The sequence below is a fragment of the Camelina sativa genome, chromosome 9 (genome assembly GCF_030686135.1).
Source record: "Camelina sativa cultivar CO46 ecotype springtype chromosome 9, ASM3068613v1".
Lineage (NCBI taxonomy): Eukaryota > Viridiplantae > Streptophyta > Magnoliopsida > Brassicales > Brassicaceae > Camelina > Camelina sativa.
The window spans coordinates 10148449-10173231 of NC_141888.1; the positions used below are offsets into that span (position 1 = coordinate 10148449).

The 24783-nt window shown below is 38.6% G+C and overlaps 1 protein-coding gene, 2 non-coding genes and 1 pseudogene across 3 annotated transcripts; 2 read left to right on the forward strand and 2 right to left on the reverse strand.

Annotated features, from left to right (window-relative positions):
- Window positions 1–343: 343 nt before the first annotated feature.
- LOC104710812 (uncharacterized) lies at window positions 344–2497 on the forward strand. The gene is made up of 3 exons (XM_010427467.2): window positions 344–643; window positions 1360–1489; window positions 1775–2497. Exons 1-3 carry the CDS (start codon window positions 466–468, stop codon window positions 2292–2294), a joined length of 828 nt encoding a protein of 275 aa, XP_010425769.1. The 5' UTR covers window positions 344–465; the 3' UTR covers window positions 2295–2497.
- Window positions 2498–6494: 3997 nt separating this feature from the next.
- LOC147938015 (small nucleolar RNA R71) lies at window positions 6495–6594 on the reverse strand (annotated as a pseudogene).
- A 1160-nt stretch (window positions 6595–7754) lies between these two features.
- Window positions 7755–7861, reverse strand: LOC147938016 (small nucleolar RNA R71). The gene has a single exon (XR_015567648.1). It is a non-coding gene; the product is annotated as a small nucleolar RNA R71 (small nucleolar RNA).
- Window positions 7862–15252: 7391 nt separating this feature from the next.
- On the forward strand, window positions 15253–15358 carry LOC147938017 (small nucleolar RNA R71). The gene has a single exon (XR_015567606.1). It is a non-coding gene; the product is annotated as a small nucleolar RNA R71 (small nucleolar RNA).
- The last annotated feature ends 9425 nt before the right edge of the window (window positions 15359–24783 follow it).

A 24783-nucleotide genomic window follows, 5' to 3' on the forward strand; every position in this document is an offset into this window, starting at 1 on the left:
GTTTAGTGATGACGAATATATTTATTGTACGGATCTATGTATGGATTTAGTAATGGGGTACTTGTAAATTCGTAATTGGGTAAGAAAATAATGAGCTGGTTCTCATTATGGCGTCGACACTTGTTCGAAGAATAGTGGCTTCTCAAGATTGTTTCCGTGATTGAGGAACTTAAGTAAAAAAATTTATAATTTGTGAGGCTAATGATAATGCATATGCTACATAGTTAATCTAGAGTCTTTAGCTAAAGTAAATGAAATAAAATATATACAATCAAACACCTTCAAAAAGTAAGAAGTGACTGTTGTCAAGCATATATAGATTAATAGACACACATACTATTTTTATACACACACACATGTTCAAACATAGAAACATAGAAGAGCAGATTAATCACAGTCTACCACACAGACAAAACTTGTAGTATTGGTTTGTGTGTGCTAAGAGTTTGTGAGAATTGAACAGGTATGCTTGATTGGGGAGTTCAAGGCCATCATCAAAAGCATGATCATGATCCTTATCAACAACAACAGAAACAACAAGGATGTAGAAAGGGACCATGGACACTTGAAGAAGACAAGCTTCTCGCAGAGTATGTTACTACGCATGGTGAAGGAAGATGGAGCACTGTTGCTAAGTGTGCAGGTAACTATTTTGATTCAATCATAGCTTTTATATGTACATATCTGTTACGTATCGAATCTTCATCGTTGCTAGATCATAATATCGTACACATATTACTAAGGCAATCTATACTGAATGTCTAAATCATCAACAGATAGCCATCCCTCTTCCTATTTCTAACTCTTCCTAATTGTATTTTTCTATTTCTTTTCTTATTTTATATATCAATATTGTAAGTTAGATTCAAATTATGATCATCATATAATATTAATCAACACATGCTTTTATGACGATTAATAAAGATAAGTGTGAGATCATATATACTGTATAAGGGGTAGTTAACCCGATTAAGCTCTTGATTATATATTTCACTCTTGATTCTTTCATTTAAAAAAAAAAAAGAAATCTATAAGACACTTTTCACATAAAGAAAGAGGAAAATGTCATGGTGGAGAGCTTTTTAGGGTTATTTTTTTCGAAAATGAAAAGATGATCTTATGATTCCCTGTGTTAACGTTTCTGAAGTTGACTTTGATCAGTTTGGGAACATTTTACATAGATTAGACCTTTTTTTTTATTCCAGCATTTTGGTCGAGAAATGTTAAAATAGGAAAGATTCACACCATATTATATAGATAAGGATCATCAAGTTCCATTAATTTTTACATATTCATGTAATCATGTTATACGTCAAACCCATTTATAATGCCCATTTTTTTCATGGAACTGAAAAATAGGGTTGAATAGAAGTGGTAAGAGCTGTAGACTAAGGTGGGTGAACTACTTGAGGCCAGGACTTAAGAGAGGACAAATCACTCCTCAAGAAGAAGGAATCATTCTTGAACTTCATTCCCTTTGGGGTAACAAGTAAGCTCCCCTTATTTATTTATTTATTTAATTCTGAACAACATGCAAGTCTACATACTAGATTGATATTCTATAATAAAAACGCTTTTCTATAATCATAAAGAATCACAATTACCCCAAAGTTTTTACTAAAATATCGTAGTCCCTACTATTGTTCATGAGTTCATGATTTCTTTTAAGGTTTATCATCATACGTTTGCATTAGTACACGTACGTTAAGTTCTTTTGTACGTATTCAATATACTTCATGGGAATTTACATATCGTTTTCACAAAATATATGTAGGTGGTCTACAATCGCAAGATATTTACCAGGACGAACAGATAATGAGATTAAAAACTATTGGAGAACACATTACAAGAAAAAGGAAAAATCATCTTCGAAGCAAGAAAAAGTTAAAAGATCTCAATCCCGGAAAAAAGAAGTAGAACTGAAACCGCAACCACAAGCACAACCTCAAAGTCACCCCTTTCAGCTAGTGTCCCGAGACCACATGAAACTCGACAACGAACAAAACATAGCTTCCTCTTTGTATTACCCGACTAGTGTCTTCAATGACCAATTCTCTATGCCACAAAGTGTTGCAGCAACCTCATCCGACCACTCTATGATCGATGAAAGTCACCTGTGGGGCAACTTGTGGAATCTAAACGACGATGATCTGCACGGCTTCGGTGATGGCTCAGGACAGGGGATACCTGCAGATTTATCTGAGAAGTTTCCCGATGGTGGAACCGAGGCCCCGTCGTGTGGATCAAGGGATTATAGTTATACTGGCTTTTACATGGGTGGTTATATTTTTTAATTAGTCTGATCGAAGATATCAAGAAGTTGTGTCTTCGTATGATTAATAGAAATATTAAAAGACCTCATTGTGTATTTTCTGACTTTAGTAGTGATATCTCTTATTATATAGATCAGAGTGAGGCTAATAAAATGGTCTGGAATGTATGTCTCGAAAATTATACCATTGTTTGTATAAGTTTATGGAATAAATAGTCTTAACAATTTCTTTCCATTTATTGATTCAATAAACCTTAATCGGATGACTGAGCTTAAACACAGTCAAGCTAATGACTGTAAACAAGCGCTTAGTGGGAGGCAATTTACTCATAAGTTTTTCTTTTCCTCTTGAGTTTCTTCTTGCTTTGAGTCAATTTGTCTTTTGTCTTTGTTTTGGAATTTGTATGGATTTATGAAATATTTTATATCTTGTTGCATTTTATCTTTGTTTGAGTGTTTCTTAGCAGTGCTAACATCCAGAAATCGATATAGAACACAATTATTTGCAGCCAACACTCGGATTTTTGAGCTTCATGTCTGCAGATGCAGAGGGTGTCGACCGACACTACAAATGGTGTCGCTCGACACTGATCATCAAAAAAGGTGGTAGTCCGATTTTGTTCAATTTCCACACTTTTTCAATTTCTTTTTACTTTTCTTCGCTAATCCCTTACTTGATAACACTTTGCACGGTGTTGTTTATGTCTAGGGGACGCAGTTACTAACTACGTTTTTGTTTTTGAGAGTCACTCGAGAAAATAAATTATTTTATTGAGTCAAAATTTTTGTTGGGAACTATGATTTTTCTTTTTAGTGTAGTGTCTTGGTTGATTAATGCTGCAGATTGAGTCTAGAATCCGACTAATGAAAAATCCAAAGGCTGACCAGTGAACCAGAGACATCCAAATTTCCAACAGAATCCACAAAAGCCTGAGCTAATTTATATGGTCTTCATTTTACCTCATCAAGGAGACTAATGATCATTGGGCTTGACTCCTCGTTCATACCTGACAAGTAAGATTTGAAAAAAAAAAATGATATTCCTCTCCCTTATTCAAGTTTGAAAGATTATTCCTGAGAGTTTTGCTTGTGTTAAAAAAAAAGAGAATAAAAGATGAGATGATTTTGATCAGTTTAGAGGGATAGGTAAATTACCTATGACCCCATTATTCTACTATTGAGTCAAATGATCACACAAAGCTTGGAAGCGAGGGGTAGGTAAATTACCGATGACCCCACTGCCTACACCTTTGCTTAAGAAAAAAAAAAGGGATAATAAAAAATAAAGCAAAGCTCAAAGGAAGATAAGGATAGAATAAGTCTGGGGGAGAGAAAGAGTACCACATGTTGTAAATATATTGTCTTGCTTGTTATGGTATTGTAAAGGAATGAGTCTAGAAGGTTCTTGACATTGATCAAATTGATGAGTCCCAGCGATGAAGGCTAAAAGGAGGATGTTGTGAAATCTGGTTTGAATTTGGGAAGCTACAAATGTCAACGAAGAAGTACATGGTGGTTAGATTTGGATTTATCTGCAAAAGCATATGGATTATGTGGTTTGAATGATCATGACATTACTGTAAAATGAAAAATAGCTTTTCCGCGTTTTCAAACCTTTTCTTGATTTGCTTGAGGGCAAGCAAAACCTAAGTCTGGGGGAATTGATATATCATGGTTTTTGTGGTTTTTAACCATGATATAAGGAGTCTTTTTTAGAGTCTTTTGATGTGTTTCTAGGTTATTTGTGAGTCATTACATGTTTTCTAGGATTTTGGCATGGATAGAGCAGTTTGGATCATTTTGGAGTATTTTACCAAAGAAATCAATTTGGAATTAATTATGAGTGTTGGTGTCGATCGAAACCACCCTTGGTGTCGGTCGACACCCCGGTAATCCGACAGGAGAAGGCCTAAGTTTGAAGTTTTACAAATTTCCCCAAACTTTTTCATATTTGCATAATTAGTCCCTAGACGTGTTTTAGGAATATAAATAGGATTTCTAGGTCATTGTTTAGGCCTAAGCTTTATTTTCCCTGCAAGTTTTATTTTTGCAAAACCGTGAGAGATTTTTAGAGAGCTTTTAGAGAGAAGAATCAAGACTCCTTTAGAGAAGATTCAAAACTCCTTTACTTCTTCTTTTGATTTTTTAATGCAATTTATTCAGTCTATGATGTGTTCTTCATTGATTATGTCTGAGTAGATCTGCTTGTTAGGTTTAGGGTTTCTCATTAGGGATTTCATGGATTGGATTGTTAGATTGATTGATTGTTTGGATTCATTATCTTTCTTGTTCTTCATTGTAGGTTGTTCTCCTTGCTTTAAAAATCAGCCTCCGCAGCCGATTCATCGCCGGAAAAGCGCTTTCAGTGTATTCGGCTAAGAAATCGGATCTGTAAAAAACTCACTTTTTGTTAAAATTAAGTTATGAGTAGATCTTTAGGTTTTGGGTATAAATATACTGGAAATCAAACAAAAACTGAGTAAAAAAACGAAAAAAAAAATTAAACTGGCTCATGTTAAGATAAAATACCTATTCTACCCTCAGTTAAAGATGAATGATTAAAAAAACGTTGTTGTGCTTCGAACCTGAGACCTATAACTTGATTTCAATGAAATAAACGACTGCACCACTGAATTTATCTACAATTTAACTCCAAATATAAAATATACATCACTAAAATTAGATATAGTCCCTAAAACTAGTCCCCGATTAATTCCCGTATAATTTCCGATTAATAGATTAATCGCTAGGCCCACCTCCACCGCCCGACTAGCGCCTAACAATTTTTAAACATGGGTTGTTCTTAATGCTTGATCTTTGATTAGTCATTTGGATTTAGATCTTAGGATTATTGATTAATATGAGAATATTATTGATTTTTCTGACAAAAACATTTGGTGAGCAAAATTACTTTTTGCAAAGAGATTTGAATTAGTGATTTTGTGAATTTATCTGATTTTATTGCTGGTTTTTAACATGAATTTTGCAATGAGATTTGGATTTTCGGATTTAAAACTTAGATAATATTTGCAGTGAGGACTGATATATTTTACAATTGTGTTTAGAGTTCAAAAATGATGTTTAATTGTTGAATCCTGTTTGCTTAATTAATTGGTATGGTTTTCCATGATTTCCTGAGAATTTCTCTAGACCTAGCGTTTATTCCTATTGATTTACAACTCTTTTATTTTCTGTTTATTTTGCAATTTAATTAAAATATTTCTGTTTAGCATAATTAAAAGATTATTAAATCTATTGTGTGAGTCTAGAGTTCTTGTGGATTCGATCCCTAAATACTACAGTGATCTCTTAATTTGAGAGAGTAACTCTAGGATAAATTTGAGCATATCAAATTTTGGCGCCGTTGCCGGGGACTCTTAGATTTACCATTAGATTAAAGTCTTTGATTTTGTCTAAGTTTTTTATTTATTATTTTACTAACACACTTTTTGTTTCTTTTCTCTTGTGTGTTTCAGGTACATGCAAGCCTAACACAAGGAACAACAAAACTGGTCCAGTTGTGAAGCTTACAAACCAAGAGTTGGGAAAACTAGAGCGTGAGAACAGAAAAGCAGTCAAATCTTTGAAGATGGTTAATCCAATCATTCTGAGACCGGATGAGACTGGTGTTTTGAGGGATCAAGAGGGCCACTTGCGCAATGAGCAGGGCCAAAAGATTGATGTAGAAGGCAACATGATTGCTGAAATCGTTGTCGGAGATGAGTAGGTCGATGGTGTCGACTGACACCACCTGGGTGTCGATCGACACCCACCTCAAGCAGACGGACGTGGAGCTGCCAACCACGTTAACAACCTGGTTCGACGACAGGACCAAAACCAGGATTTGATCAGGATCATTGCAGACTACAACAGGTCTGATCTAATGTTAGAGAACCGGTCTGCTATTTTTCCTCCTCCATTGCAGAGGAATGATTTTGAGCTGAAGCCTGCTTACTTCCAACTAGTTGGACAGAAAACTTTCTCAAACCTGCCCAATGAGAAGCCTCTGGACCACATTGAGCACTTTGAGGAACTGGGGACCAGTATCAAGGCCAACGGTGTTACTGAAGACTACAACTACTGCAAGCTCTTCTCATACTCACTTGTAGGAGAAGCATCTCAATGGTTGAAGCAATTGCAACCCGGATCTTTGACATCTTGGCAACAAATTAAGGTGGCTTTCCTTAATTATTTTTGTGATGATGCTATGTTTGATGAGTTGAGACTCAAAATCTCTTCATTCAAGAAAAGACAAGATGAAGCTTTCAAGGCAGCTTGGGTGAGATTTAAGGCTTATCAGAGGATTGTCCACACCATGGTTTTTCAAGGGTACAACTGCTGAGTATCTTCTTCAGAGGATGTGAATGGGAGTATCAGTTATTCTTGGATGCTGCTAGTGATGGCAACTTCAAGACAAGATTTCCAGAAGAGTCTGAAAGTTTGATTGAAAATCTAGCTTCTAGCAATAGCACTAAGAGGGCCGATGGTGAGAGGAAGAGATTACATGGAGATTATGATTCAAATCAGCTAGCTTCAGTTAATGCTAAGCTGGATTCAGTGCACAACCTTCTTGTGGGTAAGAAGTCAGTCCAATTTGCTAATGAATACCTCCTGCACCTAAAGCTTATACACCACCTTGGATGATGAGACATTCCTCTCAGAGGCATTCATTGCCACGTTCTGATCCACCGGATGCCTGAGCTTAAACACAGTCAAGCTAATGACTGAAAACAAGCGCTTAGTGGGAGGCAACCCACTCATAGGATTTTCTTTTCCTTTTGAGTTTCTTCTTGCTTTGAGTCAGTTTATCTTTTGTCTTTGTTTTGGAATTTGTATGGATTTATGAATTATTTTCTATCTTGTTGCGTTTAATCTGTGTTTGAGTGTTTCTTAGCAGTGCTAACATCCGGAAATCGATATAGAACACAATTAATTGCAGCCAACACTCAGATTTTTGAGCTTCATGTCTGCAGATGCAGAGGGTGTTGATATATCATGGTTTTTGTGGTTTTTAACCATGATATAAGGAGTCTTTTAGAGTCTTTTGATGTGTTTTCTAGGATGTTTTTGAGTCTTTTCAGGTTTTCTAGGATTTTGGCATGAAAAGAGCAAAATGGAGCAATTTGGATCATTTTGGAGCATCAATTCAGAAGAAACGAACTTGGAGTCAGAACAGAGAGGGAGTGTCGATCGACACTACCTTAGCATCGATCGACACCATGTTCAGCCGATGAAGAATCACAAAGTTGGAAGTTTTACAAATTTGCCCGAAGTTTTCCATATTTGCAAGATTAGTTCCTGATGTGTTTTAGGACATATAAATAGTATTTTTAGGTTTTGAAAACCCTTAAGTTTTATTCTAGCAAGTTTTATTTTTCTGCAATACTGTGAGATTTTGAGAGCTTTGGAGAGAGAGAGGGATCTGCTTTGTAGAGAAGAATTCCTAAACTTCAACCACTTCTATGATGATGCAATGTCAGATGAGCTGAGAGTCAAGATCTCTTCATTCAAGCAAGGACATGATGAACCTTTCAAGGCAGCTTGGGTGAGATTCAAAGCTTATCAGAGGGACTGTCCACACCATGGTTTTTCAAGGGTACAACTGTTGAGTATCTTCTTTAGAGGGTGTGACTAGAAGTATCAGTTAGCTTTGGATGCTGGAAGTCATGGGAACTTCAAGACAAGATTTCCAGAAGATGCTGAAGTTTTGATTGAGAATTTGGCTTCTAGCAATAGCACTAAAAGAGCTGATGCTGAAAGAAAGAGACTGCATGGAGAGTTTGATTCAAACCAGCTAGCTTCTGTTAATGCTAAGCTGGATTCAGTACACAATCTTCTTATGGGTAAGAAGTCAGTCCAGTTTGCTGCTGAAGTTGAGACATTTGAGCCAGAGCCAGAGAATACAGAGGAGAATGTCAACTATGTGTATGGAACTGGGTATCAGGGACAGAGATTCGGTAATCAGCAAGGCAACAGACCTTACAATGGTGACCAGAAGCAGCAACAGAACAATGGCATACAAGAACCTATGGGAATTCATCTTATCAGTCTCCACCTCCAAAGACTTCTTCAGAGAGTAGAATGGAAGCAATGCTTGAGCAGCTTTTGCAAGGACAAGAGCAATTGACAGTGACATTCAATGGAAAGATTGACAATGTCTACACTGCGCTGAATGGGAAGATAGAAGCATTGAACATTCCTGTAAAGAAGCTAGAGAATCAAGTTATTCAGACTGCTGGGTCTGTTAAACGACAAGAGGGGTATCTTCCTGCGAGAACTGAGTCAACCCCAAGCATGCTTGCAATGCCATATATGTGGGAGATGAAGATGCTGTTGAAAATGTTTCTGCAAAACAAGGAGAAAAATCGGCCAATCTCTCGGTTTCAGATGATGGTGTCGATCGACACCACCTAGGTGTCGGTCGACACACATCCCAGACAGAACCCGAAACTGCAAAATCTTAGGTTCCAGCAGTTGAGAGGGTTTACAAACCTAAGGTTCCTTTTCCTAAGCCTAGGAGGTCTAAGCAGGAGCTTTAGGAAGCTAGATGCAAGGCTATGATGGACAAGGTGATGATTGAGATGCCTTTGATTGATGCATTAAAGCTTTCACCATCCCTTAGGCGCTATGTCAAGAGAATGGTATCAAATGGTTTGAGCCCTGAGGAAGGAGCACTGCTTACTAAGGATGTCAGTGCGATTCTGTTAAACCAGCCTCCACAGAGGAAGAAGGAAAAGAAGCAAGAGGTGGTTGTCTCTAAGGAAGTGAGTGCAATCATTCAATGTTGGACTGTAGAGAAGTTACCATATCTTGGAAGCTTTGTACTTGATTGCTCTATCTCTACAGGAAGATTTGCTCACTCACTTTGTGATCTTGGCTCTAGCATCAACGTGATGCCACATTCTGTTGTTGTAAGACTTGGGATGACAGAATTCAAGCCAACTCAGATTTCTCTTATCTTGGCTGATCGTTCCCGAAGAATTCCTGAAGGTGTTTTAGAGGATATTCCAATTAAGGTTGGAAACTTCATGATTCCCACTGATTTTGTGGTGCTGAAGTATCTTCGAGTAAGAGACTAAGCAGGCTTCGCTCCTTCGTTTCGTACATGTGCTGAAAGAAGAGCCTAAAGATCCTCTCATCTTAGGAAGATCTTTCTTGGCTACAGCTGGTGCCATCATTGATGTGCGGAAGGGACAGATAGCATTGAATGTGGATGGATTAAGTATGAATTTTGAGATAGATAAGCTGAGGAGAGCTCCTACCATTGATGGACAAACTTCTTTTGTTGAGGAAGTTGCTGCAACACGAGCATCAGAAGCAGTGTCGATCGACAAAACATTAGTGTCGGTCGACACCCTTCCACGACCGACACAGAACAGCTCCAAGTCAGAAACCTGTTCCCAAACAGAAAATCTCCCACTCCACACTCTAGAGTCCTCAGGTAAGGCAAAGGTACACCTCTTCTGCACCTAATCCTCCTCAAATCACTAACAAGAAATTCAAAGGTACAAAAACTGTTTTACAGTTAACCAAGCCACGAGATTATTGTAGAGCGCTTGTTGATGATTTTGCATGACATAAAAGAAGCCACTGAAATGGTGTCGGTCGACAGCCCGTGGTAACCCGAGAACAGTTCATCTTTTCATTACAATTTTTAATATATTTTTGTTTCTTTTTGCTTTCTTCTTACTTGATAGCACTGGGGACAGTGTTGTTTAAGTCTGGGGGAGGTTATTTACTAACTATGTTTTTGTTTTTGAGTTTCAGTTGTGTCAGTCAAAACCATAAAGTTTGAGTCAAATTTTTCAAAATTGTTCTTTTTGTCTTTGGGAATTATGATCTTGATTAATGACTTATCTTATTTGGCTAACACTCTAATGATTATTTATTTATGCTTGATCTCAGAACTGAAGCTTAGAAAGACTATGAGCCTTATCAACAATCCTGAAAGCCCTTATTCAATGGAAATCTGATTGATCTAACGTTGTCTCAACTTTTTTCAGGATTTTAACCGGACTTAATCTCTTACTTTGGAGTTGGAAATCAGTGGACTAGACTTCTTCTTCGGGCCATACAAGACAGTGCAATTTTTCAAAGTATGTCTCCCCTCTCTCTTCCCTTCAGTGCTTTAGAAAAAAAAAAAAGAATAAAAGATGAGATGATTTTGCACAGTTTAGAGAGGTAGGTAAATTACCTGTGACCTCATTATTCTACTCTTGAGTCAAATGATCACACAAAACTTGGAAACGAGGGGTAGGTAAATTATCAATGACCCTGGTATTCACTTACACTTTTGATTATAAAAAAAATACAATTTGGGAGTAATCAGCCCTTTGGAAGTGAGAAAAGGGAGAGGAAAGGAGATGTAAGAAGAATGTCTTGGCCTGAAGAGAGTCCATATGCCACTGATCAATATATGCAAGGTAAGAATTCACCTTATTTGTGCTTTAATATTGACTAATGAGATGACAATGGAGATTTCAGAGATTCCAAAGGATTGTGGGATTTGAGTAAGGAATGATGATGCTTATCATGGTTAAGTATAAGAAGTAAGTTCTTGAGTCGGGTAAATGAAGAGTGTGAATAAGAATCATCATGCAGTTGAGTGAGTTCCCTGTTTTCAAACCTCTTTCACAGGTCTAAGTTTATGTTTTGCTTGAGGGCAACCAAAGGCTAAGTCTAGGGGAGTTGATATATCATGGTTTTTGTGGTTTTTAATTATGATATAAGGAGTCTTTTAGAGTCTTTTGATGTGTTTTCTAGGATGTTTTTGAGTCTTTTCAGGTTTTCTAGGATTTTGGCATGAAAGGAGCAAAATAGAGCAATTTGGATCATTTTGGAGCATCAACTCATAAGAAACAAACTTGGAGTCAGAACAGAGAGGGAGTGTCGATCGACACTGCCTTACCATCGATCGACACCATGTTCAGCCGATGAAGAATCACAAATTTGGCAGTTTTATAAATTTGCCCAAAGTTTTCCATATTTGCAATATTAGTCCCTGACATGTTTTAGGACATATAAATAGTATTTTTAGGTTTTGAAAACCCTTAAGTTTTATTCTAGCAAGTTTTATTTTTTTGCAACGCTGTGAGATTTTGAGAGCTTTGGAGAGAGAGAGATCTGCTTTGTAGAGAAGAATTCCTAAACTCCTTCTTACTCTTTTAATATCTATTGCTTATTATTCAGAATTATGTTTTGTTCTTCATTGAATATGTCTGAGTAGTTTGCTTGTTAGGTTCAGGGTTTTTCATAGGGTTTTTATGAATTATTAGATCTGTTTATTTATGATTCATTATCTATCTAGATCTTCATCTTAGGTTGTTCTTCATATTAATTCTTGATTGATCACCTAGAATTAATACTTTAGGAAAATAAATTGATATGAGAATATAATTGTTTTCCTGACAAAAACCTTTTGATGAGCAAAATTATTTCTTGCAAATAGATTTGATTTAATATTTTTGTGACAATCTAAACCTGATTTTATTGCTGATTTTTAACCTAGAATTTTACAAAGAGATTTGGATTTTCTGGTTTAAAATTTAGTAATTATTTGCAATGAGAACTGAATTAATTTACAAAAGTGTTTAGAGTTCTAGATCTGTTCTTAATTGCATGAATCCTAGTTTATTGATTGATTTAATATTTCATAATTTTCTGAGAAATTCCCTAGACCTAGCTTTTTAATTCTCTGAATTTACAACAGTTTTATTTAATATTTTGCATTGCTTTTATTTTAATTCAAATTAATTTGTTTAGCTTAATTATAAAACTCTATAATTTATTGTGTAGTCTTGAGTCCTTGTGGAATTCGACCCCTAGGTACTGCAGTGATCTCTTAATTTGAGAGAGTAGCTCTAGGGTTAATTTGAGCATATCAGGTGTCGACCGACACTACCAACAGTGTCGCTCGACACTGATCATCAGAAAAGGTGGTAGTCCGATTTTGTTTTATTTCCATACTCTTTCAATTTCTTTTTATTTTCCTTCGCCAATCCCTTACTTGATCACACTGTGGACATTGTTGTTTAAGTATGGGGAAGGCATTTTACTAACAACGTTTTTGTTTTTCGAGTCACTCGAGAAAAAACAATTGTTTTATTGAGTCAAAAATTTTGTTGGGAACTATGAATTTATTTTTAGTGTACTGCCTTGGTTGATTAATGCTGGATATTGAGTCTAGAATCCGACTAATGAAAAATCCAAAGGCTGACCAGTGAACCAGAGACATCCAAATTTTCAACAAAATCTACAAAAGCCTGAGCTAATTTTTATGGTCTTCATTTTACCTCATCAAGGAGACTGATGATCATAGGGCTTGACTCATTAATACCTGACAAGTAAGATTTCAAAAAAAAAAATGGTATTCCTCTCCCTTATTCAAGTTTGAAAGACTATTCATGAGAGTTTTGCTTGTGTTAAAAAAAAATAAAAAGAGAATAAAAGATTCGATGATTTTGATCAGTTTCGAGGGATAGGTAAATGACCTATGGCCCCATTATTCTAATCTTGAGTCAAATGATCACACAAAGCTTGGAAACGAGGGTAGGTAAATTACCGATGACCCCACTATTCGCCTACACCTTTGTTTAAGAAAAAAAAGAAGAGATAATAACAAATAAAGCAAAGCTCAAAGGAAGATAAGGATAGAATAAGTCTGGGAGAGAGAAAGAGTACCACAGGTTGTAAAGATATTGTCTTGCTTGTTATGGTATTGTACGGAAATGAGTCTAGAAGGTTCTTGACATTGATCAAATTGATGAGTCCCAGCGATGAAGGCTAAAAGGAGAATGTTGTGAAATCTGGTTTGAATTTGGGAAGCAATGAATGTCTACGAAGAAGTACATGGTGGTTATATTTTGATTTATCTGCTAAAGCATATGAATTATGGTTTGAATGATAATGGCATTACCTTAAAAAAGGAGTTCCCGCGTTTTCAAACCTTTTCCACAAATTAAGTTCTTGATTTGCTTGAGGGCAAGCAAAAGCTAAGTCTGGGGGAATTGATATATCATGACTTTTGTGGTTTTTAACCATGATATAAGGAGTCTTTTTTAGAGTCTTTTGATGTGTTTCTAGGTTCTTTGTGAGTCCCTAAAAATTTGAAATAAGAAAACAGAACACAACATCAAATGTCATCTCAAACCCTCCCCCAAACTTAAATCACACAGTCCCTTGTGTAAGAGAAATTTGAAAGAGGATTTAAGAATCAAGAAACAACACAAAACAAGAAATGCAATGGTATAAACAAAGATATAGTTGGAGTATTACTTGGGATGGGCTGAGGGTGGGATTCATTTGTTGGAATATCACCAAGTGCCTAATGGACCTTCATGCTACCCGATCAACCATAAAACAAAAGAAAACAAGATCAAAATAACAAGAAACTTAAACCAATATGTACATGGATACCTTTGGGACTTCCTCCCAAGTGAGCTTGTTTAAAGTCTCTAAGCTTGACTTTGCATACTTCTTATGCTTTGGAAGGTTCATATAGAGGTGATGAAGTTCCCTCAGTTCTTAAAGATTGCATTTCTCCTCTTATTCCTGGGTCAATGCTAAAAGAGCTATGTCTGCTAATAATATTTAGACCTTCCCTTGCTTTCTTTGGAGAGGAACTTTTGACTTTACCATGGAGCTGCTTGATTTGCCCACTTATCTCCTCATCCTTAGTTGTGAATTCCCTCACTGAATCATGTAGAATGTTGATAGTTTGAAGCTCAGACAAACCATCAGAGGAGGGATTTCTTGGCTCTTGTTGTTGGTGAAGCTTGGGGATGAAGTCTAGACATTCTAGGTGACTTGGTACCACTCGGTCGAGTGACTTAAGGTGCTCGGTCGTGTGGTAGGTCGAGCAGTAGGTCGAGTGACCTAAAATCTCTGTTTCTACCCCATTCACACCCTCAAAGATTTCAGACTCAGTGTCGTGACCTTTCTCTTCAATCATGAAGATATGCCCATCAATAGTTTTCTTCTTCTGCTCAAGCTCTTTAAATTGTGCCTTATCCTTCATTTCAACATCTTCTAACAAAGGTTCATGACTCAAGACCATCATTGCTTGCTGATCAATAGAAGCCTTGTACTTTTTCAGCATTTGCTCTTTAAACCATCCTGGAAATGGCAAAGGTGGCTGATAGGGAGGAGGAATGAACCGAACCGGCTTGTTAAAATTTTGAGCAATGACTCGATCAAGCACTCGACCAGGCACTCGACCGTGTGCATGGTCGAGTGTATGGTCGAGTGGTGCCCCGCACTCAGTTTTCTTCTCATTCTGCACCTCTGGTTGGAGAAAATCCTCCCCATCTTGGTTGTCACTGTCCTCAGGGAACTTTAAAGATATTTCTTTGAGAGAGATCGCTTGGGCAGTGGCAAACTCCTTTAGATTGTTAATTGCTGTCCCATGGAGTTGTTGTCTAGAAGAAGAAGATCCACTCTTGCTCTATAGGAGAAGCATTCTGCAAGTTAAAGCTTCAATCTTGATATTAAGGTCACTGTATGTGCAGTCCACCTTGTTATTCATCTCTGTGAGCTTCTTACTTGTTTCCATGGCTCCATTAGCTTGACTTTGTAGGAGTTGCTGAAGCATATTCTTCATCTCATGATCTTGAGCAGGAGCCTTACGGGGTTGTTGTGAAGGATAAACTGGGACCATAGACTGCTCATCTTCACAAACAACATGTACCTTCTTTTGCTGGGCGTCCTCTGTTTTGTGTAGAAAGAGCTTATCTAGCTTCTCAAGCTTTTCATTCAAGGCTTGTAGTTTCTTTCTATGCCAATCCTCAGAATCAACACCTCCCCTTCAGCTTCTATCATACTCCTTACTATGATTTCCATTGCACTGAGCAAGATTCTCTACTAATTCCAAACCTCCAGCTACATCTCTATTCATAAAGCTTCCATTGGAGGCTGTGTCTAGGAGCATCCTGATCTTGGGAAGAACACCTCTATACAAAGTACACAACAAATATTCACTGCTGAATCCATGATGTGGGTATTATGTTTGATAGCCTTTGAACCTCTCCCACGCCTCACAAAAGGTCTCATTGTTCTTTTGTAGAAATCCTGAAATTTCATTCCTCAAATGTGCAGTCCTTGAGCTAGTGAAGAACTTTGCAAGGAAGACCTTCTTACATTCAACCCAAAAGGTGATTCTTCCAGGAGGTAGAGTCTTCTCCAACTGATGGGTTTTATCTCCTAGACAAAAAAAGAAACAATCTCAGCTTCAATGCATCCTCACTAACTCCATTTATATTGGTGAGGCTACAGAGCCTATCAAACTCATCAAGGTGTGCAAGTGGGTCTTCAGTAGGCAGGCCATGAAATCTGCTGCTCTTAACCATTGACATCAGACTAGTCTTGATTGTGAAGGTTGTGTTGTGGATAGGAGGAGGCACTATCCCATATCTTTGAGTATGAGTAGTGGGAGTATCACTATCACCAATCTTCCTTCTCCTTTGAGGTTCAGTCTGATCATGTGGGAGTTCCATTGCCACGTCTTCTTCTGTGTTTCTGAGACTCTGAACAGGTGCTCGACCAGGTGCTCGAACAAGCACTAGACCGTTTGCTTTGAGGTACTCGGCCGAGTGCCTGGCCGAGTGATACCTAAGAATCAAAACAGAACACCAAAACAACAAAGAGGTGAGTAATAGAATAAAAAGTAACATAGCTTAATCTTGAAACAATGAAATCTCGACTGGAACATATAAACACCCTATTGGCAACGGCGCCAATTGAAACAATTACTTTTTCAAGGTCTCTACTTATGCAATTAATGTATGAGAATATGCAAACAGAGACATAATCAGAGATGATGATGAATGGGATGCAAGGTGTTTCAATACCCTTATGATGTTGTAGCGTAAAGGATGTCAATCCATAAAGAGTGTGATATGTAAGCAGTCAAGATGTGATCAATGCATTCAAGTCAAGCCAAATATCAAGTTGATTTGTTTCTAACAACCTAATGAAAGAAATGTAAATGCAGAAGATTAAAGCAACTTAAGACAGTACTAATGCTTAATTAAACAGTAGAACAAGTGCAATAAACTATGCTAAGCAATAGAAAACTACTAACAAATGCAACTAAGAGCAAACTGAAATGAAACAAAACAATGCATAAACAAGTAAGTAAACAGGAGCTCGACCTAGCACTCGGTCGAGTGCATGGTCGAGTAGGGGGTCGAGCACTTGGCCGAGTGATGCATAAGAGAAGAACAAAAGCAAAATAAAGAGCAGAGATGCGAAATAAAGGATGAAAAACGATTAAACAGAGAAAGCAGTAATAAACAATGAGCAAATAGGTCCTAGAGATGGGGTTAATTGGTTGGTAACAAGCTAAGCTTACCCAGATTGTTTAACAAACTTCATAAAAGCTATCCTTAGACAATGATCTTCTAATACTTGCTAATCCATTCTCATGACAATAGCAATCAAGTTTAGTAACATCCTAACCATACTAAACAGGCAATAAACTCATATCATTAATGTCAAAAATCATATTAAACATCTAATCTCTTAGCATGCTTCATGATAATCTCTAATATTAGCCTTATCGAACAACTTAGACATTGGTGTGATGCTAAGAAGCTTAAGATCTCTCCTTACCCTCTCAGTATAAGAACAACATAGAGCACATCTAATCTAGAAGAGATCTATAAACAATCAAGCTTAAAAAATCTAGATAAACATAACTCTTTACCAACCTATCCCATCTCTAAGATCCTAAGCCACTCATCAAATCTAAAAATCATCATGAAGAACACAAACCCAGAAAATGATGATATAGACATGGATGGATAGATAATGATGAGATGAACAATTTAATACAAAGAAGTGAAAGAAAGTACTCAATAGATTCAAAGTTATGAAGGTTACAAATCTATGAAAATCTAGAGAAAAGATAAGAGATGATGCAATAATGTAAAAATAGCTAAAAATGGCAAAAACTAGGTTATCAGGTGTCTACAGGGTCTCCCTTTTTCAGCCACAAGTGCCAGCACATATATATAGTAAAGAGGGGGAAACCCTAGTTAGCTAGAGGACAAAACAGAGAGTTGGCTGCAAGTGCTCGACCATGCTCGGTCGAGTGCATGGTCGAGTGGTTGGTCCGTCAAGTAACTCCAGTCTTCGATCTGGAATGATATCGGTTCAGTAAAACAGTAATAACGCTTGAATGACAGCTTCAATTGACCTGCGACCACCAGCATTGGAAAGATAGATCGATTTCCGACAACTCTCAAGAAGAAGGCTGAAGCTGAATCGCAACGGAAGATCTTCATTCGAATGGATCTTTGAGAAGCTCATTATGAATCCGACCATGTACTTGACCGTATGCCTGCTCGAGTGGTATGGTCGAATACCTTCTTTTACCTTGCTGATACTTCCAATCCTCTTGTTTAGCTCTAGAAATAACACCAAGTCCTTCCTTACCCTTTTAGAGCTCCATAACACCTAATAATACTCTAAATGCACAAATGTATACAATGCATGCTTCTAAACATCCTAAGTTCATATTTCGACATAAATGGCTATAAAACCTAAGGAATCACTTCTATATGATGCAAAACATTAACTAAACAAGGCCTTAAATATAGTAAAATATAGTGACATCATGAGTCTTTACATGTTTTCTAGGATTTTGGCATGGATAGAGCAATTTAGATCATTTTGGAGTATTTAACCGAAGAAATTGACTTGGAATCAATTCTGAGTGATGGTGTCGATCGACACCACCCTTGGTGTTGGTCGACACCCTAGTAAGCCGACAGGAGAAGGGCCAAGTTTGTAGTTTTACAAATTGACCCCAAAGTTTTCTGATAACATCATTACTTTACTCATATTAGCTATAGATTTCATATGTATTTAGGTCTATTATCAAGTAGTTCAGATGTTAACAAGGTTCTACAGGTTTTATAGCAAATTGGACCAAAAGACAAGGAAAACATGTTTCAGGACAGATTCAGAGCTTTACAGTACATGCCACTTTTGAAGTAATTCCCGAACTCAAATTTTATGTGTTTGGTGTCTATGGAAAGCTGAGAGAGTCATATTTCTCCTCGAAGTGTAATCAAGTCAATCCGTCAAGCCATTTGGAAGATATGCCCAATTTACTAAGACGTGTTATAAACCAACGTAAGGAGAACCATCCAGCCGATGGGCTTTTAATGAAGGCCTGACCAGCGACCATCATGGCGGCCCAGTCCAAGCCTCCACCACGGTCCATAAGCCTCTTTCTCCATCCCTTGTCCTGCACATAAGAAGAAAATACGCTTTTACCCTCAGAAACCCTAATCCAAGACAAAACCATATAAATACTCTTTAAGACCTAGGGTTTCAAGGTGTGATTTCAAGTGCATTATCAACAGCTTTTGGAGCAGCCCTAGCCACGAGCAGAGAAGCAGCCGCAAACTCTCATCCCTCTCGAAGCCTTTGAAGATCCACCAATCTCTCTCTCTACTCTTTCTAGTTCTTTCATACTTTCATTGCTTTTGGGATCAAGTTACTTTTGTGACAACTAGAGAAGTTTCCTTTGAACCCCTTTTGTTTATTGATTCATTTTTGATGCTATTCTTTATAATATCAATGTCGTTTCTTTGCATCATGAGCGAGTAGTTTACTTTGTTGAGTTTTATGGGGTAATTCAATGGGAATTCATGGTTCGCTTCAATTAGGTTGTTTGATCTTATTTTCGGTTCTATATTAGAGTTCTTTTGGGACATCTTTATCTTAATGCATGTGCTTGGATTGATCACCAAGTGCTGATCTAGAGAAGGGGAGCATTAACCATGTTATCCTACTTCTCCAAACTAGTGTTATACCAAAACCTCGCGTCGTAACTTGTGTAAGTTGAGTTGCGGAGTTTATCGAACTTGTTTTACTAACTGGTTGACATGCGTCGTTGCCTGCGAAAGTTAAGTAATGGAGTATGAAGACTTTAAACTTTCATTCTATAAAAATAGCTTGTTAGTTCATTAGTGTTTCGTAGTTGAGAACCTAGACCGAAATTAGTATTTACTTGTTAGATTTTACACTTAATATTGCTTAGAACCATGAAAACCCTGAGATGACTCCCAAAACAGCCAACGCCTTAGTCTTATAGTTTTTAAACCGCTTTTATTTACGATTTCTTTATTTGCAATAGATATTAGGAAAACCAAAAACCCAATCTCTTATTTAGTTTTAGCCATAGTTCTTTCTCTTATAATTCAATATTTGTTAGCTATTACTCTCTGTGGGATTGATCCTAAAATACTACATTGATTAACTGTGCACTTTCAGTCGTCGTGTAGTCTTTTCAGGTTAAAGATTTGGAGTGAAATTCTACACACATCAAAGCTTTTTGGCACCGTTGCCGGGGAGTAACTAGCTGCCCATTCAATTTGATAAGAACTTTCGTCGAAGATATTTTGAAATTTTCTTTTGAATTTTTCAATTTAAATTTTTATTTTCTTGTTTTTCGATAACCCCTTTTTTCCCTTTTAGTTTCTGTTTTTGGATTTTGTTGTGCATGACTAGGAGTCAACCCTCCGGAACCATATCTCCAATTCAAGACATTGATCGACTAGAACGTGAAATCAGGAAATTTCGAAGACAACAAATCATGGCCAAAGAACCAGGACCAAGGTCCCCTTAACCTCGACCAACCGCTGATACCTCCTGCCCCCAACGAGCAAGGATAACTGATTCATGAACAAGGTGGCAACCCCATCCTTGCACCCGCTGATCCGCAACTCAACCTTTTGGTTGGCCGAGACCATCAAGAAGCTCCTCGTGATGCTAATCCTCTAGGCGTGGGAGACAACCTCGACGTTCCTCCTCTTTTCATTAATCCACCACTACCTCAAGTTAGCGGAAGACAACCTGCTTATGTGCACCCTCTAAGACATGCCGCTCCTAACTGTACCATAGCCAACTATGATGCTCCAAATCAATATCCTCAAGACCGCGCTGCTATCCGTATCACTCATCCCCCATAACGTGATTACGAGATTAAACCTCAAATTATTGGTTTGGTGAAGCAAAATCAGTTCCATGGTCTTACTACTGAACACCCGATGGACCACATTGATCTTTTTGAAGAATTCTTCTCTACAACAAGAACCAATGGAATTCCCGAAGATTACTTGAAGTGTAAGCTTTTTCCTTTCTCTCTTGCCGACATGGCTCATAGATGGTTAAAGTCTCTACCTCCTAGATCAATCACTACTTGGGAAGGATGCAAGTCAGTCTTCTCAGCCACTTCTACACTAAGTCAAGATCCAATTCTCTTCGCCACAAGCTGCAAAGTTTTCAACGTGGACCGGTCGAATCTTTTTATGAAGCATGGGAACATTTCAAGAACTATGAACGTGACTTCCCCTCATGGTTTTGCTCAAGGTAACCTCTTAAGTACCTTCTATAGAGGACTACACCCTAAGTATCAACTTTCACTCGACACGGCCAGCAATGGAGATTTTACTACGAAGACTGTAACGCTTCCGAACCGTACTATGACCACCAAGGCCATCGGACAGCCCCAAGACGCTACTTGGGAAACGTTCACCAACGATCCGGCCGTGTGCAAGAACGGATCAGGACCCATTGGCCAGTCCATCGGTGAGGTTCCCGACCACACAACACATCCTTCAGGCTTTGCAACCTTACGGATACGCCGTGCATTGAGCCAACTCGGACAAAGTCTATACCAGTATGACTCGCTCGAATAAAGGAAACCCGAATACTTTGATTTAACAAAAAAGTGTTATTACAAAAGAGTTTTTGAACAAGGCTTAGTGCCGAGTTTGTTTAAAACATACTTGTATTTTACAATAGACACAAAATAAAACTAATCCGGGTTCCTATCGTTCACCACGCCATCTAGTTCCCTCTAGGGTCACCTGCAGCGCAAAATATTATCATAAGTAATCTAAGATTACTTAGTGAGCTCAGGGTTCCTGCACAATATTAATCTCCCCAACCCCAAACATCAACAACAACAACATCCAAGCAAGCATCACAACTTCAAGCAGTCAAACAACAATCAGAGATAGCATGCGGAAGATAATGAGCAAAGCAAATTAATCTTGCAAGCAATAACATCAACATGCAATAACATGCAACAACACGCAACAACATAAACTTGAAATAAAACAAGAGTTTTAAACAAGTTCTAATTCATGGGCCCGGTATGCTTCCTCTCCCTAACCCCTCCTGAACAACCGTATCACAGCCACAAAGGCTTGCAATCGGACTTCACTCAAAGCTACAGTGTCGTGTAGACAGCCTCGGCCAGGGTAGCGAGCCCCGTAACCTCCGAGCTCTTCGTAACCAACCCTACAACACACGAACATGGGTTGCATGTCGCGGCCGCATGTGGTACGGATGGGAAGGACAACAATATCAAGTAAAATGCAACTAAATGCTCATGCAAACTGTGCACAAGATGGATGTCTTTGTTCCCCATCTAGTCCGGCAAAAATATGTGCCTGAACTCACAGAAAACCGGCGATCTCGGTAAGAGTGATCGGACTTTCTTCATGGTAACACCTTAAATCCTTCCTTGTTGAAATCGAGTTCCTTCTCGATTCAACACTTAACTGCGGTCGTGCGATAGTCTTGTCTTGCTTCCTCTTCTCTTCTCTTCTTCTTCCTTGCGGCAATACTTCTTTTTTTTTTTCTCCTCTTTCTCTCTTTCTCTCCTCTCTTTCTTTCTCTCTTCTTTACTTAAGCAATTTTTGCGAAAATAAGAGAAGATAGAGCTCCTTATATAGAGAAAGAGGTGAGCGACTTGGCCCAATGCATGTGTGTCGTGTGCCTCTCCTCTAAGCCACACAATCTTGTGGTTGTACACTTGTTAAGTGTAGACAACACTTGTCACATGGAATCTTGCATGCCTTCTCAATTCACACTTGCATGAAATATGATTCGTTGCATGGGAATCATGATGTCTTCCACTCCAAATTTTTGTTGTAGAGACTCCTTGGAATATCCTCTTGATTCCTCTCTTATCTTGCATGAATTCCCATTGGTCAAATTGTGAGAAGACAAATTCCACAAATTCCGGAAATTTGTCGGCTCGACCGGTCGTCAATCAACTGTCGACGTCACCCGGTACCTCTCGACCATTCTCTCGGCAATTCTCGGTCGACATCGGTAGCTCTCGGTCCTTCTTATCGGACGCTATCGGCAACTCTCGATTCCCTTCTCGGACTGTGTCGACAATCGTCGACACTATCGGACATCCTCGGCAACTCTCGGCTCTATCGGATATCCTTGGTAAACCTTCATATAATTTCCCTCGACTTACTCGGCAACTTCTCTCGGCCTTTACGGTACATCACGGACGACTCGGGCGGTACGTCTCGGACGACACGGACATCTCTCAATCCGTTAAAAATTCCTCGGACTTTTCTTCAGCAATCTTTTTGTTCTCCTTGCTGGCTCCCTTTCTTGACCTTTTTGCCTTGGGTTTTCATTTTGATATTTACCCCTTGGCGAGGGTCACTACATTCTCCCTTCTTAATAGAATTCGTCCCGAATTCCATAGGGTTCTGAGGGTCCTGCCTCATCTTCTTCGACAAACAACTGAGGATATTTGGCTCGAATCCTATCCTCATCTTCCCATGTGGTGACTTTACGGTTCTACTTTCCCCAGAATACTTGGATTTGAGGAATACTCCTATTCTTCAACTTCCGCGTCCTCCTTTGCCCAATTCCAAACGGTCCTTCGGGGTATGTCAGATTTGACTCTAACTCCTCGATAGGTTCGGGCACAATCATGTTAGGATCTGGCACATGCTTCCGTAGTTGTGAAACATGGAAGACTTTATGTAGCCCCATCATCTCTGGCATAGCTAGTCGGTAGGCTACTTCTCCAACTCTCTGCTCAATTGGATATGGTCCAATGAACCTTACCTCGAGCTTTCCCACTTTACCAAATCGATCCTTTCCTTCTTGCGGTGCGACCTTCAGGTACACCATATCTCCGACTTTAAACTCCACTTCCCGCCTTTTACGATATGCATACTTCTTCTGGCAGTCTTGTGCCTTCTTCATACTCTCCCGTATGAACTTGATCTTCTCCGTTGTCTCATCAATCAGCTTGTGATTGAAACTCGTTCTTTCCCCAAGTTCAGTCCAACACAAAGGCGTTCGACACGGCCTTCCGTACATCGCCTCAAATGGTGACATGCCGATGCTTGAGTGATAACTATTGTTATACGCAAACTCGACCAAAGGCAAATTCTTCTCCCAATCTGATGACCATTCCAAAGCACATAGTCGGATCATGTCCTCTATGGTTCGGATAGTCCTCTCTGTTTGTCCATCTATCTCTGGGTGGAATGAGGTGCTCATGTGAACATCTGTTCCCAACGCCCTGTGCACATCTCGCCAAAATATCGACGCAAATTTCGGATCGCGATCAGAGACAATGTTTGCTGGCACACCATGCAACTTCAAAATCTCGTCTATATACTTCTGTGCCAAGACTGGCGCTTGATCCGTGCTTCTCACTAGAACCAAACGGGCTACTTTGGTTAAACGATCAACCACTACCCATACTGCATCATTGATTCTCCCCTTCCTTATTGGTAGACCAGTAATAAAATCCATCGAGATAGAGTACCATTTCCACGTTGGTATGGGCAGGTTGCGTAGCAATCCTGCTGGCACTTGATGTTCTACCTTGATTCTTTGACATGAGTCACATTGGCTTACCCACTGTGCTACTGCCCTCTTCAATCCACGCCAATGATAATATCTGCGCACGTTCTTATACATCTTGGTGCTTCCAGGGTGTATACTTAACGCTGAACTGTGGGCTGCTCTCAATATTTCCTCTCGTAGTCCACTCCGGTCTGGTATAGTGATTCTCCCATTAAGAAGTAGGGTGTCATCATCTGCCAAATGATAACCACTAGCATTCGGTCCTTCTGAACTTTTCAACTCTTCGATAATCTTCTTCAGATTCTCGTCCTTGGGTTGCTCATCACGAGTTCGACGTAGTAGGCTCGCTTGAGTTACATCTTGTAAACCCAACGGCTCACTAGATTCTCCTTCTAAGGCTAAAAGCCTTACTTTCTTCAATTCCTCGGCTAAAGACTCCACATCTTTCTCGGCACTCACTTGTGCTTTCCTTCGACTTAAAGCATCTGCCGCTACATTCGCTTTGCCTGGGTGGTATTGGATCTTCAAATCGTAATCGGCAATGAATTCCATCCACCTTCTCTGGCGCAAATTTAGATCTGGTTGCGTGAACAAGTATTTAAGGCTTTGATGGTCGGTAAATACCTCAACCGCTTCCCCATACAAATAGGATCTCCATATCCTTAACGCAAACACCACGGCTGCCATCTATAGGTCACACTAGAAAAAACCTGACATATAGTTATAAACTATTGCTAAAGAATAAGTAATAACAAATTATATATACAAAAAGCTACGCATTAGTGACAAAATATTAGTTAATCGATTTTGTTGCAAATCAGTTACTATTCGTAGCAATTTTTTTACAAAAAGCTACAGAAAAT

What these genes read in the sequence shown, in the direction of transcription:
- LOC104710812 (XM_010427467.2), top strand. Translation starts at nt 466, where the DNA reads ATGCTTGATTGGGGAGTTCAAGGCCATCATCAAAAGCATGATCATGAT. An exon ending in CACTGTTGCTAAGTGTGCAG is followed by an intron (nt 644 to 1,359) that starts GTAACTATTTTG and finishes ACTGAAAAATAG; the next exon opens with GGTTGAATAGAAGTGGTAAG. An exon ending in CATTCCCTTTGGGGTAACAA is followed by an intron (nt 1,490 to 1,774) that starts GTAAGCTCCCCT and finishes AAATATATGTAG; the next exon opens with GTGGTCTACAATCGCAAGAT.